Consider the following 19397-nt stretch of genomic DNA (forward strand, 5'->3'; position numbering starts at 1 on the left):
CTTAAATTCTCTTGATTCATGCAAAATATTCAGTTTGGAATAAATAATCTGTAGGCTCCCTTCAACTCTAATACTCTAGTATCTAGACTCTACAAGTCTTTGGTTCAGGGCTTTCCTCCGAAAATTAGGAAAGTCTTCACTTAATGAAGAAGAAATATCTGGATATTAGTACATTTCTGTGTACTTGTGATTGAATTTTTTGAATGTGTACATCATAAATTTATTTAAGAAATATTTTTTGAATTCCTGTGATGTGCAAGGTAAATTCTAGGCTCTTAGATATGGCTATGTTCACGACAGATACATTTAATGCTTACTTTTTTTTTTTTTTTTACGATTTCTGGTGTATAGTGTAACGTTTCAGTCATACATATATTCATTTTCATATTCTTTTTCATTATATATTACCACAAGACATTGAATATAGTTCCCTGTGCTATACAGAAGAAACTTGTTTATCATTTTATATATAGTAGTTAGTATCTGGAAATCTTATGCTCCTAATTTATCCCTTCCGATTGAATTTTTAGTACACGTCAAACTGGAAAGAGGTTTCTGGTGGCCCGATGCCAGTTTGTCTTTGGCCTTTACTCTTTAATATTTTCCATCACTTGATTAAATTATGGATGTAAGATGACATGCTATTCAAAGCTGAATAATATATAAATATTTTGGAGTGTTCTGATATATACATTGCATATATTGGGAAAATGCACATAGTTATAGTTTGCCAGAAGATTATTAAATGTTTAGGGCCTTTGCAAGTTGGGAGAGAGGTGATATAGGGTAATGATTAAGAATATGGGCTTGGGGAGGCGAACTGCTTGGGTTCAAATTCTCTTTGCTGTATTTACTACTTGAATAACTTTGAACAAATTGGTTTACCTCTTTGTGCTTCAGTTTTTCTCACCAATTTAAGATAATATTAGTGCCTGTTTAATATTCCTATTAAGATTCAGTACCCAAATCGGTTAGAACAGAGCCTGGTACATTTTAAGTTTTATATTGATGTTACTGCTAATATTGTTAAGAAGGCCCTGACTTATGTGGGGACTTCATGAGCAGGCATAATCTTGAAGGGCTGTGCAGCTACTTACATTCTTAGTTCAAAAGTGACCCTCTTCCCCATAATTTGAGATGTCCTCTGGAACCAAACGCACATGACCTCTAAGAATTCCTGTACTTCATTGCCTTGTATGTGAGATGGTCCACATCAGACCTCATTGTTAGTTGGGTCATAGATGCCACAGCCAGAATACCTCACGTTCATTTCATGGGAGACTATTTTGTTGCCCTACTGGCTTAGTGGAGGTTTAGAAAAATGTCTTCAATTCTCTTAGAATTCTTCAGCATAATGCCAAGACGGTGAGATACAGCAAACATTTGTAAATTAGCTTTTTAAACAGTGAGATATGTTTCACGGACTCCATGTATATTTTGCAAGAGCATTAAATTCTGTCATAACTTTGATTTTTATCCTAAACTTTGAAACAGTAGGATATGAGTGAAGTTAAAAATCTTGTGTGATATCAATTTGACTTACAAAATGCTTTTAGTAGGTTAAGATGCTGTTATACAATTGTACTTTTCTTCTGTGAATTAGAGGCACAGCTACGGTTTCATCGTTAATTTTGTAGACACACTCTTCTGTGAAATAAATCAAGATCTTGTCTGGGGAAGTTTTAGGTAATGCACTGTAGGCTTTTAATTGCTTCTTTCTTGTTTTGTAGAACTCCACAGGAGCAACTTCAAAACATGCTACCGGATACATTCAAACCTCAGGATAAAACCACGAGTGAGGCACAGTGTTCTCAGAATGAAAATGATGAAGATAGTGATGGTTAGTTCAGCCTTGATTAGATATTTTCAAATTCACTGAGCATCAATCAGTAGCTGCTCTTGGTTTTCTTGACTATCATTCTCAACTGCACTGTGCACACTTCATCTCCAGATCAGAATCATGCACACTCTTCTCCCCACCCTCTAGGTTTACTTAGCCTCAGTTTAAATAGTTTCATTTAAAAATAGAACGTTAAGTAAATGTGTAGTTTACCTGAGCTGGGAAAATTAAAATTGACAGTATTTATACCTTTGGAGAATATTCTTCTTCTATGGTTGCCTGTGTTATTAGAAGATGAATTATCAGGTAAAGAATATTCTTTGATGAGATGACTTTTAATCTTATTTTCTAGTTGAGGAGCTCAAAATACAACCCCCAGCTCTTTTTCTGCCAGTAGAAGAATTAAACATAGAGAGACCTGAACCATCTCTAAAAATAGTCGAACTGGATGATGTAAGTGCGTAATGACCACTCATATTACTTAACAAACAGGAAATTCATAATATGCAGTTACAAGTACATATTATTTTCAACAAGATTTCTTTCATAATACCACATAATTTAATAGTTTAAATTTACAAGTGTTTGAATTTAAACATGCCGAAAGGAATAAAGCAGACTATAATTTTAATGTAGACAGTAAATTTGTGAGCTGAATTGATATTGTGTCATAATATGGGAGATGAGAAGACATTTCACTCTTTTAACTTGTAGAAATGTGGTTTAGCATTTGTTTCATTTAGTTCTGTATGTTGTCAGGCATTTTAACAAAGATTAGTCTCATTATATGGTATCTTTTTAATATAATTTGTATACATTGAGTTTGTTGAGTGTCATTTCACATTATTTTCTATTTAAAGGAAAAACAGTATTAAGATGTAAGGGATTTAGTACAGTAATAACTTGAATATAAACCTCCAGCAGACACCAAGTAGAATCAGCTGGAGCTAGAGCCAGTCAGGGCTAGAGCTTCAGGCTGAAGAGTTAAGTTGTGTCAAACTCAGTCCATTTCTGACTTTCTGGTCCTCTAGTAGCTGGATGCTCCACCTCCACATTGTGCTTCCTGTGGTTATCACAGAGAAAGACTAGAATGGAGGAAGTACCTTTTTATGTACTACTTTCTTCTTTTGATTAATAGCTTCTGCTCTGTGTGTATGTGTATATGTGTGTGTGTATGCTTAGCAACATTTTTGTTTCTCCTCTGTATAAATTTAAGATTGAACAAATAAACACATACACAATGCATATATATATGTATGTGTATATATTTATGTGTGCTCTTCATTAAATTGTGGATGCAAGGAGTAAGTTTATGGCATGCCGGCCAAAGAATTAAAAACACCTTAGTCACTAATCTACTTGGCACTTATTCGTTGCATGATAAAACATAAGCTGCAAGTTTTGGTTCTGGGTGTGATAGTAGTGATAAAGTGAACTGACACCACCAGATGTCGAATGTTCTGTGGCACATAGTCAGAGAGCTCATGACATTCCTTGTAAGAAGAAAATGTCTAGTACACACATGTTAACTGGTTAGTGTATAATAAATGTATTGAACATACTAATATTATACAACATGCATTTAATAAGACTTATGAAGAGGAATTTGAAGACTCAGGAAACTCCGTGCCTTATAAAGTTGAGTTAGCAGATGCAGACAGTCAACAAAGGTAAGATCTTTCGATGCTTATTAAAAACTCACAAAAAATCAACTATCTCATGAGAAATTCATGACATAAAAAACAAGTGACTTTAATGTTAGACTATATTTTACTTAAGATGTGTTTAAATTTGGGTACAATATTGCTAATATGGATCAATAATCAATAATTACAAAATTACCTATAATGGTATGTTTATGCTCTACCTAGTATCTGGATTATTTAATAGATGCTTCTGAATTTAGGAATTGTTATTATTTGAAATGGCTGACCAAGGCTGATATATTTCATATGAACTTTCTCATTTTCTCCAAAGATAATTTTTGAATTTTCCTTACTTCAGTTTGTTATGAGCCCTAAATAAAAATAGGTATATTAACGGTTAGGTTGAGAGACAAAAAGAGCTCCCAAACTATAGATTACTTCCCAGGTAGATTTTACTGTGTGATAAATCAAATAAATGAATTATAATGGTTCACTTTGTAACTTTTTTTTTTTTTAGAATTTTGTTATTTCCAAATGAATAATAATATATAGCTGTATCCGTTAGTAATGTTAAAAATTACTCCAAGCCCTCTTTGCTGTTGAAGCTTTAGCTGGGATTTCAGGTGTCGTGACTGCCAAGTATTAAGCTGGGTAAAGAGCAGAATGAAGTCCTCTTAAGTAGCCCCTACACCGACTCTTTGTTTATATGTTCAGATCAACTTAGGCCCCTGTCAACATTTTGGAACAGCAGTGGGCATAAGTGATGCCCTCGGACCTGAAAAGCCCCACGTTTGGACACATAGACCCAAATGTGCTTTTGGCAGGAGACAACCTTCTGGTCAGTAGATAAGAAGTTTATATGCCCTACTGTTTCCCTAAGGAAATGGATGGTATTTCTACTCTCTAATTTGATCCTTTTATATACCCTATCACAAGTCATTGCTGTGACCTCCATGTTCAACAAGGCAGAGAAAGTTTCTGATTACGGTTTGGCAGTAGTTTTGCATCTTGGATTGGAGGTGTCCATAGAGCTGCTTCTTTTTTAAGAAGAGTCATAAAAGATCATAAATGACACCAGAGGACCTTTCTGGTTAAGCTTAATCCATGAGTCTTTATGGTGGTACTGTGTACAGCTTACCTAAATATCAAGTATTATTAAATATATTATTCAGGTCCCAGAAAATGTTATTCAGTTGTAACTATGCTTTCATATAGTGATCTTCATTAAAATTGAAACATAAATACCACATATGGCTTTTGAACTTATCTAGTTCTTGATGAACAAATAAAAATTTTATTTAAGCAATAAAACCTTGATTTCATCAGCTTGATAAGATTGGAAGGTAACTCTCCACTTTTAGAAGAAAGAACATAAGAAACCAAACTTATTTCAAAATATTTAAAAAAAGAAAGATCAGATTGAAAATTTGCGGTTTGTCCCCGGTGCCTATTTCTTTTAAATTCATAATACTATTTAGTTACTTGTAGTTTAGAGTATGTCCACGGTACATTAAAACAACATTAAACATTAGAACAAATGAATAACCTTATTTTCTTAAGGTTTTGCTATATTTATTTTAATAAGCTGGATTTTTAAAATATATAATTTCTTTCAATTCTATTCTTTTGCTTGTACCTAAACATGATAGTTGCACATTTCATGATTATCAGAATACTTTTCTGTATGAAAATGACATCCATCAACATCATGTTTTCACCAAGGGAAAAAGAGACCTCTTATATCTTCATCTGAGCAACAACTCTTCTTATTGTAAAGATAATTCGAAAGGTAATCTTTTTTTGTTGCTTAATATTATTGACAATGAATGTTAGTAACTTAATAAAACCAATAGGTATTACAGTATATAAAATCTCTACCTATTTTGGGTTCATTTTAATCCCAGAAAATTTAGTACTCAGAAGAAAATTGGTTGAAAGTACATAATTTTCTATCAAATGCTATTTTTAATCAATGGGTAAGAGTATTTGTATTCAGAGGCAAAAGCAGATAATATAAGATTCTAAAAGTTAGGGACTGAGCCAGCTTTTAAAAGATTACTGGGCTTTTAGTGATAAGATTCTGATTGGCACCCTTTTGCCCTTCCTTGCATTAAATCTTTTCCTAAAATATTTAAATTTGATGTAAAGTTTCACATGAGTGATAAAACCAAACCAAAAACAAATCATCTACCTTGCTATCACTGGCAGTTCCCTTGGGATCTGTAGATTAGAATATTGTGTGCTAATGTCTGGTTTCAGTTTCCAGATGGTGAGATCATCGTTTAAAGACAGTCATAGCAAGTTTCCTGGCCTCGGAGTCAGATTTTGTTTCCATTTTTGCCTTAATCACTGTGTGACCTTGAACATGTCACTTCCTTCCTTAGACCTCATTTCCCTAAACTGAAATAGAGCAACTAGATTATTTTCACTGCTTTTAAAATATATTTTATCTACTTAGGATTTTCAGAAAAGCCAATAAATATATCTTATGTGAAGAATTTGAGGGATACTAGAGATCCTTATTTAAAGTCACTAGCTGTAAAACTGATGATTACCTTTTGAATGGGTAGCAGTTGGTAGAGAACAGTGATCTGTGCTAATCCTGCTGGTTTGAACATCTTCACCTACTAAGCCTCTAAATCATACAAGCATGAACTATACCCACATGGGAATTTAGGATTTTTAGGGTTCCAGATCTAGTCCAGAAGATATTTTTTGACATACCTGGAGCATGATGTTCAGTTGCCTTTGGGAAAATACTGAACACAAATGCCCATTAAGTGTTACTTTGAAGATAATTTATTTAAATAGATCTTGTTTTTTAGAGCAGTTTCAAAATTGAGCAGGAAGTACCAGAGTTCCCATATGCCCTCAGCCTCTACAAACTAACAGTTTCTCCCACTGTTAGCATCCCAAATCAGAACATTACATTTGTTGCAATCAGTGAATATATCTTGACACATCATTGTCACTCAGAGTCCATAGTTTACATTAGGTTTCATTCTTGGTGATGTACATTCTATAGGTTTGGACAAATGTGTAATGACTTTTATCTACCATTATAGTATAATACAATAGTGTTACTGCCCTAAAAATCCTTTGTGCTCTGCCTTTTCACACAACCCTCCCTCCTAACCCCCAGAAACCACTGACCTTTTTACTGTCTCCAGTTTTGCCTTTTCCAGAAGGTAATATAGCTGAAATCATACAATGTGTAGTATTTTCTGATTTGCTTATTTTACTCAGTAATATCCACTTAAAGGTACCTCCTTATATTTTAATGGCTTGATAACTCACTTCCTTTTGGTGCTGAATAATGTTCCATTGTCTGGATGTATCACAATTTATTTATACATTTACTTATTGAAGGACATCTTGGTTGCTTTCAAGTATTGGCAATCATGAATAAAGCTGCTATAAAAATCCATGTGTGAGATTTTGTTTGGTCATACGTTTTTAAATGATTTGGGTAAATATCAAGGAGCACAATTGTTGGATCATGTGGTAAGAGTACGTTTAATTTTGTAAGAAACCAGCAAACTTTCTTCCAAATTGACTCTGCCATTTTTCATTCCCACCAGCAATGAATGAGTGTTCCTGTTCTTCAGATCTTTGCCAGCATTTGGTATTGTCAGTGTTTTGGATTTTTGCCATTATAATAATTGTATAGCGGTATCCCATTGTTTTAATTTGAAATTCTCTAATGAAATATGATGCTGAGTTCCTTTTCATATCCTTATTTTCCATATATATATTTTCTTTTATGAGGTGTCTGTTAAAGTCTTTGGCCCATTTTTTAATTGAGTTGTCCATTTTCTTACTGTTGAAATTTTAGAATTCTTTTATATATTTTGGATAACAGTACTTTATGTATGTATTTTGCAAATATTTTCTCCAAGTATGTGGCTCATCTTCTCATTCTCTTAGCAGTATCTTTCACAGAACAGAATATTTTAATTTTAATGAAGTCCAGCTTATCAGTTATTTCTTTCATGGATCCTGCCTTTTGTGTTGTGTCTTAAAATGTCATTACCATAATCAAGATCATTTGGAGTTTCTCCTATGTTCTAGGAGTTTCATAGTTTTGCATTTTACATGTAAGTTTTTCATTCGTTTTGAGTTAATTTTTGCAAGGAGCGTAAGGTCTGTGTCCAGATTTATTTTGGGATGTGTGAATTCCACTTGTTCGAACACCATTTGTTGAAGACTGTCTTTTCTCCATTGTACCAACTTTACTCTTTTGTCAAAAATCAGTTGAATATATTTATGTGGGTCTATTATGGATTCTTCATTCTGTTCCACTGATCTATTTTTATACTTTTGCTAATACCACATTGTCTTGATTACAATAGGTGTATGGTGATTCTCAAAGTTGTATAGTGTCGGTTCTCTGACTTTGTCCTTTTCCTTCAATATTGTGTTGCTTCTCTATATAAACTTTAAAGTCAGTTTGTCAATATGTACAAAATAATTTGCTGGGATTTTGCCTGGGATTGCATTGAATCAGTAGACCAAATTGGGAAGAACTGACATCTTGACAATATTGAGTCTTCTTATCTGTGAATGTGAACTATCTCTTAGTTCTTTGATTTCTTTTATCAGAGATTTTATAGTTTTCCTCATATAGATCTTATAAATATTTTGTTAGATTTATACCTAAGTAGTTCATTTTTTGTGGTTAATGTAAATGATATTGTTATTAATTTTAAATTCCACTTATTCTTGTTGGTGTATAGGAAAGCAGTTGACTTTTGTATGTTGAGATTGTATCCTGCAACCTTTCAATAACCACTTATCAATTCCATCATGTAATTTGTAATTTGTAAAATCTGCTTTATTTCTTCTTTGCCAATCTGTATACCTTTTATTTCCTTTTTCTTGTCTTATTTCATCAGCTAGGACTTCCAGATGCTGAAAAAGAGTGGTAAGGGTTGACATCTTTGTCTTGTTCCTGATCTTAGAGATAAAGTTTCTTACCATTAAGTGTGAATATTAACTGTAATTTTCTGTAGGTACGCTGTCAAGTTGAGGAAGTTCCACTTTACTTCTGGTCTACTAAGAGTTTTTAAGATGAATGTGTGTTGGATTTTATTGAATGATTTTTCTGCATCTATTGATATGATCCTGTGATTCTTCTTATTTAGCCTGTTGCTGTGACAGATTAGAATAATTGACTTTTTAATGTTGAACCAAGACATCTAATTTTTTATTACTTAACAGGGCTTCCAATGAATAGACTAAATTAAATTATATCTGTACTCTCTGCATCACATTTTAAACCTTACTAAAAGGCTGTGTTGTCACCTTTTCAGCAGCAATAAATTCTAATAATGGAAATTTACCATCTTGCAAAAATATTGTAAAGGTTAGTTGTAGACACTTACATATAGGAAATAGCATCTCTTTCTACAAAAAAGTCAGATTCAGATCATTTCTATTCAATTTAGGAGGAAAGTACAGCATTATCATAAAACTTTCATTAAATTGAATAGCTTTTATAAAGTTTTTCTATAAAAGTATTTCTCTGATGTACAGTTTACTGCATTTCTCATAGTACTTGTACAGTTTAAGAGGTGATATTGGAAGTTCTAAGCACTGTGTGTAATGGCTGAGTTATATAAACATCTGACTGCAGCAGGTCAGTCCTCTGAGCTATGAGGCAGAGCTTCTGTCACTGGAGACTATTTCAGTTATAGCCTCTGTGATTTTACGGTCTGTTGAGATAAGATGTATACATTGGAAAGAGAATAGAGAATAAGGCATAATCAGGTAAAGCTGTATTCAGTCTGTATAAATATGTGTGTGAGTGTACGTGTATATATGTGTGTATGTGTATATATATAATATACATGCATGAAAGCAATGTGGTGCAAAAATGTTTAAAGAGTTTTCATTCTTAAGAAAATCTAGACCAATGCTTCACAACTCTATAGTTACACATTATTAATCACTTGGAGAACTTGACAGAAGGGGGAAAATAACAAAAAACACATAAAAACCAGTGCTTAGTCCCACTCTCAGTGTCTGGTTTAATTGGTTTGGGGTTGGGCCCATACACTGACAATTGTAAAGAGTACCTTCAGGTGATTCCATTGTGCAGCCAGGTTGAAAACCAATGATCTAAACCAAGTGATATATTTAAAACAGACATAATGCGATGAGTGACTAATATAATCTTGCTCTTTTTGTAGTTTTCCAGAGGCAGGTGTCCCAGCTTAAACATTTTCTGTGCGCCTGACCGCTGCTGTTTTTTCATCTGGCAGATTTCCCTCTGCCCTCTCCTCATCACTAGTCATGCTGAGAAAAGAGGAAAAATGTGGAAATAAGATTCCCTATGCATTATTTCTCACAAGTTGCTGATACAAAACTTGAGTGGGAGAGGGGGTAGGAAAGTGGGAAGTGAACCACAGGCTGGAATGAAAATTTGCATCAATTTCAAGTTTGCATTACAAAACAAAATCTTGCCTTCTTCCATTAGTCTAAATCATTTAAGTTTGAATGTATAAGTAAATTAGGATTACCATTTATGAACATAAGCAGAGAAGTATTTTAACCCTGAGAACTCAGTAAAGAAACATTGATTTAAAAATAGTGTTTATTGATAAAGGTTTATACTGCAGAACTTCTGGTTTGTGAACAGTTTAATCAATCTATTTGTTTAACTTTATTTAACTGTTGTAAATGCGTGTTTTCAACAGCAGGAACTTCAGGTACAGATTCTGATGACATTGTGGATCCTGATGCTTACTCTCTTGCTGTTGAAAAATTAGAGGAAAACAGATTTATGGAGAGAAATTTCAAAGAGAAAAGCACAGATATAGAAAGTTATCAAAAGTATGATAATTCCTGTATATCACGTGAGAGCAAGGATCCTTTGCCAAGAACAGATTTAGAAAAACCCTCCATTAAGGAGAAATTATCTCAAGAGGACAAGGAATCCTTGGAATTTAGCAACCTGCAAGAGAGGCCAAACTATGAACATTCTGAAACTACAGAGTCACCACTGGTAAATATCTATTACGTTTATTGTATTAACATTTTTATAATAAACATCGTAAGAAAATTTCATATTGACACAACATATTCTTAAATGTTACTTCCTACTGAAGTTAAAATGTGGGACCTTATAGTTAGAGTGACTCAATGGGAAAGAATGTTAATGATTTACAGAGCAAATTCTAATATGGCAAATGCCATTATAACAAATGGTTTTCTATGACAAATCCTTTAAGGCCCACTTCATGCACATAGTAAGAGTGCTATTACTTTTCTAAATAAAATTCATTATTATAAATAATTTAGTATAATAAATCCTTTCTAGCTTTGTACTCTATAGTTACTGGTTAAAATGAAACAAATGCAGTTCTGTGGATAAAACCAGTTTTTGTGGTTTAGTATAAGGTTTAAAAGGTAATTCTTCAGGAATTTGGCTAGTAACGAAATGAGGGTATAGTTTTTATTTCTTCTTAGAGAAAAAAAGATAAAGTAGCTCATTATTGTATTATTGCCAAATTCAAAAACTATTTGAATCTCTGTTCTATGTAATAAAAATATTAAGTAATTGTGATTCTTAATAATAAGTTATTTTAGAAATTGGACAAATAAAATGTTAAATTCTTTGGAAACTGGGCAAGTCAAACATTTTAACAAGACTTTAAATTCATTTGCAAAGAATCTCCACAGCGCCTAAACTGCAGGTGGGATGAAAAAAGTAGGAGAATGAACATTGAGCTGCTGCTACTTCTGCTTAGGGGATTAGATTTCTATACCCACTTTGTGACAGGTCTTGTTCCTTTTCAAAGTGGGAAATTGGAATTGAGACCTCTGCAAAACCTTAGGTCCCTAAAAGTCTGCTCAGTCACTGAAGGAACAAGGAGACATCCTCACAGGTGCAACAACATGAAAGGAAACTGATTTCTGCAGGGGATCTAGCCCAAGCCAACAAACACCTTCTCTGAAAAATGGAAATCACTAGCTTCCATCTAGCATCAGTTTAGAGTGATATACATTTCTTGCTTGGACTCTCCAAGCCAATAAAATTAAGACAAATGTTAATCCCTATCTACTGGTGCCCTGATGTATCTGGCAAAAGTAAATCCCAATCTTTTGTAGAAAGACATTCCCACAATTTAGCAAATAATTGATTCCCCAAAATAATGCCCCACTGCAGCTGAGCATCCCCCTTCCCCTAATGAAGAAAACAATGGATCATAGAGTGAATTTCTGAAAACAGAACAAACAAACAAACAAGAACTCTGACTTCCCAGTTTCCACAGGACATCATGCAGAGGGCTGGGTGACACCTGAACATGCTTTGTGCTGTGTTATAGGAGAGGACACCTGAGCATGTGGACCCAGTCCTTTTATACCAGGTGTCAGCCTGCCTGACCTCTGCCATGATTGGGTTTTCTGTAACCTAATAACAGATATTTGGCAAAAACTCATAGATAAATAATCTGTGGTAATTCATATAATGGAAAGCAATGTAGCAATTAAAATTAATGAAATAGAACTACTTTTATTAACACGGGTACATCCCCCAAATGTGATGTTAAAATGTAATATAAAAGAATACATAGAGTATATGTCTGACAGCAACTTTGGAAACGTTTAAGATAATTTAAAGTTTTTATGGATACACTCAGATAAAATAATTGTCAAAAACCTGCATTGGAGTAGTGTATGTCAACTTCAATGCAATACTACAACTAGTTCTATTTATAAGGTCTAATATATATTTTCCTCATATAGATATCTGAAGCAGTTCTTTAAAATTACTGATATTGTGTGGTAATTACATTATGCATTGCACATGTCTACATATTTAAAGTATTTCATAATTAAAATGGAAATGTTAAAAGAAACTACTAATCATTTTGATCCCTTATACTATTGTTTAAAAAAAAAGGTAAATGATTATGTCATAGAACACAGTGCTTTACACTTAGTGTGAAAATCTACTTTCTTTTCATCTCTAATTACCAGACATGAACTTCTACTGTTCTCCTGCCCTAGTAGAGGCCATTCTCTGAGCAAAAACTACTTAGAAATCTATTGTTCTCCAGTAGAAAATTCAAGAGTGGACAGGCAGTAGAGGCACTTTTTAGCAGTGGTATTACCTGACTTCCAAATGGAGTGTAGGTTCATTTTCTACTTCAGTTTCCAGAAACTGAGTCCTTCCTAAAGCTGGAGCCCCCGATTGAACTGAGCGCTACGTTGTAGAGCAGCAGCAGTGAGGTAGGGTTAGGTGCTGGGAAGCACATGAACTAGTCAGGGGCTCTTGGATTTGGTTCTGAAACTACCAAGTTTAACTTTGTGAGTTTAGGGAAGAAACAAATAAATTCACTCTCATTGTTCTTCTCTGTCAACCTACGCTTTAAAACACCCTTCCATTTTTTCAATTGTCTGATCCAAATATGATCCCCACTGAAGCTGAAGGTGTCCTGTGAATTGACGGTCAGTGTCTGAGAGAGCCAGTGACGGTGTCATGAGTAGAGTGGACTTGGACTTGTCTTTGAAGGAAGTGCTTTCTTGGGCACTTGCTTGGTTTTGTAATACTTACCATTTACGTGATTTATAAATTTGAACAGAATTATAATAATTTTCTTTGAGTTGATTTCCCTCTTAAAACAGGCTTCATCTGGGCATTAATTAGATCCATTAGGGAGCAGCTAAATCCTGAGAGCCACCCTGATTATATTTGAAGCCCATTAGAGTTCTCACTACTAAATCTCCAATCTATTTCCGACTAAACTCATGTATTTTTAATCCCATTTATATTCTTCCCTAAGATGAAAACAGATCAAAATGTGAATTCATAGGGCGGTGGAATAAGCTGAGACTTCAAATCAGCCATATCTGTATTCAAAATTTAGATCTGCTAGTTTCTAGCTATATATAAGCTTCACTTGGCTCACTCTTAACTCAGTTTCCTACTTGTTTATTTTCTTTACAAAGAGTAGTTTGTTATCATGAGTTTTCTCTATGACCACAATCAGATCAGATTTGTTTCCATCGTATTGATTTTCCATCTCTGAATTGATTTCATGGATAGACAAAAACACTAGTTCAGAAACACAGCATATGAGAGACACTCCATTTTCCAGAGTAATTTATGTGCAAAGACATTGAGGGAAGAAAATAAGAAAGGAGAAAGAAAACTCATTTGCTTCCAGAATTTGTCCTCCTTAGATTTGATGGCAAATTTCAGATAACTACTATAATTGTGGTTTACATATTTTTTGGAACTTACTCTATATAAATGTTGTGTTATTGTTTATGTCTCCACAACTGGAGTCTAAACTTGATGTAGGCTGAATCCATGCCAAGAACATAGTAGGTGCTCAGTGAATGAATGTGCCGCTTTGTGTTGATGAGATAAAATAAATTTAATTTTGTTGAATATTTTGTTTTCTAGTTGTTACAAGAAATAGCCCTCAGAAATAAGCCTATAACTGAACAATATCAAGGACTTGAAAAATTCTTTGTTTTTGATAAAAATGAAAGACTCAATTTACCTCCTTCTCAAAGCTTAGAATGCAGCTACTCCAGTACTAGGATTTCTATTGCAGGTAAATTCAGACATGAAATCGGATGGCCTGTAGACCAAGCTAACAATTTTCTGACACCTTTTTTTAAACAGTCTGTCAATATCTTAGGAAATACTGGGCAATTCCGTTCAACAAATAGAATCTTTCTCTTCTTTTCTAGTCAAATTTATTAACCCTGTGTGAGTTGCCATATGTTTATATTTAAGGCTACTATCAGAAAACATAGCTATAATGAGACTGAGAGAGATTATTCCTAGATTTTAGAAGTGTGGTCCTTAATAAATTAATAAAAATTTAAGCTTAAAATCACTTAATCAACATATTTATATGCTAATCCTTAAAAGCCATCTTGAAAGAGAATCTTAAAATCTTAGGAACTGTGAGATTTCTGAGACTAGCCATAATTTCCTTTTAAAGCCAGGTCTTGGCAGCCCCTATATTCTTAGATTTCCTATGTATTCAAATGTATTTATCCACATTCAAACCATTATATTTTGTTATATTGCTATATACTTTTAAAAATGTTTGTTTCTATTGAAGCTTCTGTGTGTGTGCAGTATCTTTGCAATTTAGAATTTTTTCCCTTTTTTTAAATTATGAGATTTTGCATAATTACGAGATTTTTGTATGAGATTCTCACTTTCCTAATATATACCTCACTGTTATAAATGTTTTTTATTTAACTAAATATTATCCAGTAAGACAATATATATAATAAAGCAACAACATGGATTTCTTCTCTTTTTAAACTTTATATTATTTTGCTATTTTTTCCATTTCAGGAGACAGAGAATGGATCCCAGACTATAGCATAAGTGCATATGCTGACAATGAAGTTGCCTTGGGTGTTCCGAGGAGTGCCTGGAACCTGGCGCCAAGTGGAGCACAGCAGAGGATGGGTAAGATTGGCTGTTAGGCTGCAGTGGCATATTGTGGGCTCACCTTGTCTATTAGTTTGTCTCTCAGCAGTTTACTAGGCAACTGACAATTATTTTTTGCTGTTACATAATTTAAACTTACTCATTTAAACTGTCCAGGACTTTTCTTCCAAAAGCAAAAAACAAGAGTAGTCATTATTCTTCTCAAAAACATGAATTACAGTCTGAGTTATTTTCTCTAACAATGTGTTAGGGAACAATATTTTTAAAATGTAGCTCAGGATATGGCATATATTTTAAACAATCCTTATAAAATCATACTCAGTTTCACTACACCTTCAGGAAACAGTGTGTTTACACCAGGCTTGGCACACTCCTCTACCCGATTTGTATTCTGCTAGAATACAACCATATGATTGCTACTCGCTGCTATGGTTAAGACACACCTGCTCTAAACCTAACGCTTAGTGTGTTGACCCTGGGATCTTGATTTCAGTTCATTAACTCTATTCTTTAACCAGAATAATTGCAAGATTTTCTATAGGATAGCTTGTTTGACGTGTTGAATGTTCATTGCAATATTATCCTAGTGAGTGTGTGCAGAAAACTGTGACATCATTAACATCAGTAGTATTGTCAGATCATTATTGTTGTCCTAAAATACCTGCTAAAGTAGGCTTGCTTTGTGCTGAATCCCATACGAAGTTGCAGTAGGTGACTGATGAATTAAGGCAATTCAACACAAATGTGTTCAGTACGTTGACCCCATGCTGGGCCCTGGGCCGTATGTCATGTCCTCTGATCTTCAGGAACTCACTGTTTAGGAGAAACACTTGACAAAGGGGACTATTTGCCTTTGCCTGAAAGCCATCTTCAAGCCAGAAATTTAATTACAGATGATTTGTCCAAATATGTAAGATTTACATGTCTCTCTTGCCCTAAATCCTGTGATTAAAACTACTTGGCTAGCTTCTATTAGATTCTCTCTATATGCATTTATGTTGAGAATCTGTCAGATGTAAAACTTTGGTTTTTTTTTTTTCAGTAGAAAATCCATTCATTTATGGTAAATGTTTTTTGGCTCTGTAATTAGATACTTATTCTCACATCAAAGTCTAGGGCAGCTTTAAAAATTCTGGTTGCTTTCTTCTGAGGCAGTCAAAGGAACTGTTTTAAGTCACTGTGTATTGACAAAAAATTCACATGCACGCTATGAGAAATTTGTTACTAAAATAAATCTTTATAGGTAAGTAGTCAAACACCTATAAGTATCGATTTGGAGTGATCAGTTAAAGTCAATAATTTACTATAAAAAACTATAAAAAATATTATAGGAGCACCTACTAGAGGCCAGGGACTGGTGATAATAAAATAAGCCATCTTCCCTGAAGCCCGGGAACTTGAGTTTAGTTCAGAGGCTTCTGGAATGTCTGTGTGAATATAATCAACTGGGAAGCCTGCTGCAATGTGGATTTCTCAGCCTCACTCTTAGAGATTCTGATCCATTAAGGCTGAGATAAGGTCCAGGAATTTGCATTTATTTTATCAACAATTCCACGTTATGCTCGTGTAGATAGTTTAAAAATCATCCTTTGAGAAAACTGCTGTATAGACATGTAGATACATAAATTACACCATATGTAATAAAAGTCTTATGAAAGGACTGTGAGTAACAAACTTCTGGAACCTGATAGACAATAATAGTACACATGATCAGTTGTAACACAGGGAGTTGCACGTGCAGTCTTTTAGGAATGGAGATGATAAAATAATTGCTTTGCCATTGAAACATGTAGATATTCAAGCTGTTAAAGACTAGGTGATATTTCAGCCAGATCTTAAAGAATTATTAAGACCAGTCAGAGGTGGAGGGAGATGATTTTCTGGACAGAGGTAGTAGCCCGAAATAAAAATTAAATTTTCCTGGTTATGCCACAAGTTAATAGAAATCTTATATTCTGAACTAATGCCAGGATATATTTCTATAAGATTTTTAAGTTTGTGAGTGGAAAACATGATAGCTATGAAATACATGTGTGTTTAGCATCAAGTCCGTTGATTCTCCCCTCGCTGCAAAATCTACTGCTCCTCCACCCCAATTTCTTATCTCTGTAATCTGAGAAAATTATAGATTAACACTGATAACAGTTACACTATAAATATAAGAAAAGGAATTGTCCTTGGTATTAGCTCAAGAATATGTGCTCTGATTACTAGTAAGGCCAGCCAAATATTGGGGATATAGCGTAGAAGAGTGCTTTGGGTTATATTAATGGGCATAAGAATGCAGATAAAGATATAAAAAATATGAGTAGTCTTTAATACAATAATTGTTATTACTGTTCTAAATAAAACATTAGAATTGGATGAAACACAAGCAGAGCAACATGTTTCTTGCGTAGTGTTTCAGTGACATTTCTGATCAAAGGACTCAATGTTTTTTCCCTGAATAAAGATTGCAGAACAGTTTTCTCTTTTGACAGTCTTCCTCCACTGTGTAAATTACTGAGAATTTATACATTAAAAAATGTGTTCTCTAAGAGTTCGGAAGCATATGTGGAAATTTTATTTACATTGCCTGCGATGGTATAAGTTACTCCAAAAGGAGTTTCTTCTGTTTATAATCTACAAACTGGAATTAAAAAAAAAATTATGGAATGATCCCTTTAGTCGTGGCATTTTTTATTACTGCCCATCTTAACTATGTCTCAAATCTTAACCCTAGCAATACTGTTAATAAGCTTATACTGGGACACGTTAGAGGAAATGACTTACTCACATAAATGAACAAAATAAGTAAAACCAAGGACCAAATTGAAGCCTCTCTTTCTGTGTTTTAAGGACTTAAATTACAGTTTGAGTATATTTCCAGTAGGAAAGATGGTCTGTCACTCTGCTGTGTGCTAATCATAAGTCTGACCCACCCCCAGTGCACTTTTTTTCTCAGTCGGGATCAATTAGTACTGTGGCAACCGGCTGTTGTTACAAGAGTTCAGCCAGCGTTTGTACTCCCCTGAATTTTCTGAAGGGCATCTATATTGTGTTAAATGTTTCTCACCTCGTATTTACCTGTGTTGGCAGAGGTCCATTTCTTCCTAATAACATGTTTCGTTTGTTTGTTTTACTTTAACGAGTTCTAAATTCCTTTAAATTTTACTTGTCTGAGACGTACGTAATGCAGGTAGAAGGGTGTGGTTTTCTCCATAGGTTTAGGAGTTTCTACTTATACAGCTGAACTGCTGTCACACTCACTGCCCTGTACTTCTGTTATGCTTCTACTGCCTCACTGTTGAGAATGGCAGATATAAATAAAATATTGATCCCTTACATATTACGGGTTAAGGAGGAAACTATTTCCAAATTCTAGTCATTAAAATAAGTCTTAGGGATATTTACAGTAATTAAAAAAAAACACAGGCACATCTTTGTCAGTTGTTTTTCTTTAGAACTGTCTCTGACTGCACATAGATGCAAAAAGGTCAGAATCTTATTTTAATTTATTCACAATTTCATTCCAACAAAAATTGTTTTCAAAATTGATTTCTGAAATGTTCATTAAACGTGGTGCCCTTTGGGACTTACCTTAGTCAGTTTTAATTGCTTAAATAATTACATATTGCATTAAGATTCTTTTTAGGGTACTAGCTACCTTCAAAGTAGGTCTTTTAAGTTTAAAAAAAAAAGACAAACTCAATAATCATTAACTGTCTAATACATGACAAATGCCTGTAGTCACCCGTCTGAATTTTATATTTTCCTTTGAGTCAATAGAGTGGGCATAATATTAGATGGCATGTTTTCAGTCAAATCATGATTTTTATGATAATGACAATAGCACTTCTTTAAAGAATTCAGTATTTTACACAAAGCCAATTTATATTGCAGGAATTCAAGGTTATCTTATAAACTATTTATATTTAATATATATATATATATAAAATATATATATATATATATTCAGTATATTAAAGCTATACTTGCATGATGAATTTCTAAATTTGTACCTTGAATATTCCTTTGGCCTTTAATCTTGTGAGTGATACCAAATGACATAATATGTATAGTTATGTTCTGTTAGTGTAAGATTTGAGGGGATTTTTTTTCCTACTATGAAAGAAACACACATATAGAAGAAATCAATTAAATCAACCTTTGAAATAGGTCAAGACAAAGTGGTGACTGCCCTAGTGGAACAGAGTAATAACCTGACTTAGGTCTGTGCTTCTGAAACTTTTCCACTGAAGTGCCCTATAAAGCAGCTGAGAGTGAACTCATATTTAAGAAAATTAGAGATATGCTCTCAACTTCTTTAAAACTTGTGTTTTTTAAAAAAGATTTTTCATACTGGTCTATTTTGTCTCCATATCTGTTTTAACAGAAGAATGTTACATGCCATCAAATAAAATCGGTTCCCTAGGAAGTGGTACTGTATTTATCCTATGGGTTATTTTCTCTCACAAGGCACAGTGTGGTATTATCCTAG

At 33.7% G+C, this 19397-nt stretch overlaps 1 protein-coding gene across 1 annotated transcript in view; it reads left to right on the forward strand.

Moving 5' to 3' along the window:
* Window positions 1-19397, forward strand: part of ZBBX (zinc finger B-box domain containing) — a 103449-nt gene that overhangs the window by 68620 nt on the left and 15432 nt on the right. The window contains exons 11-17 of the mRNA XM_010952070.3: window positions 1731-1840; window positions 2193-2293; window positions 3431-3510; window positions 5136-5275; window positions 10185-10492; window positions 13904-14057; window positions 14819-14935. Of these exons, the coding sequence (XP_010950372.2) occupies window positions 1731-1840; window positions 2193-2293; window positions 3431-3510; window positions 5136-5275; window positions 10185-10492; window positions 13904-14057; window positions 14819-14935 (1010 nt within the window). The remainder of the gene's footprint in view (window positions 1-1730; window positions 1841-2192; window positions 2294-3430; window positions 3511-5135; window positions 5276-10184; window positions 10493-13903; window positions 14058-14818; window positions 14936-19397) is intronic.

This window comes from Camelus bactrianus, chromosome 1, assembly GCF_048773025.1.
Source record: "Camelus bactrianus isolate YW-2024 breed Bactrian camel chromosome 1, ASM4877302v1, whole genome shotgun sequence".
Taxonomy (NCBI): Eukaryota; Metazoa; Chordata; class Mammalia; order Artiodactyla; family Camelidae; genus Camelus; species Camelus bactrianus.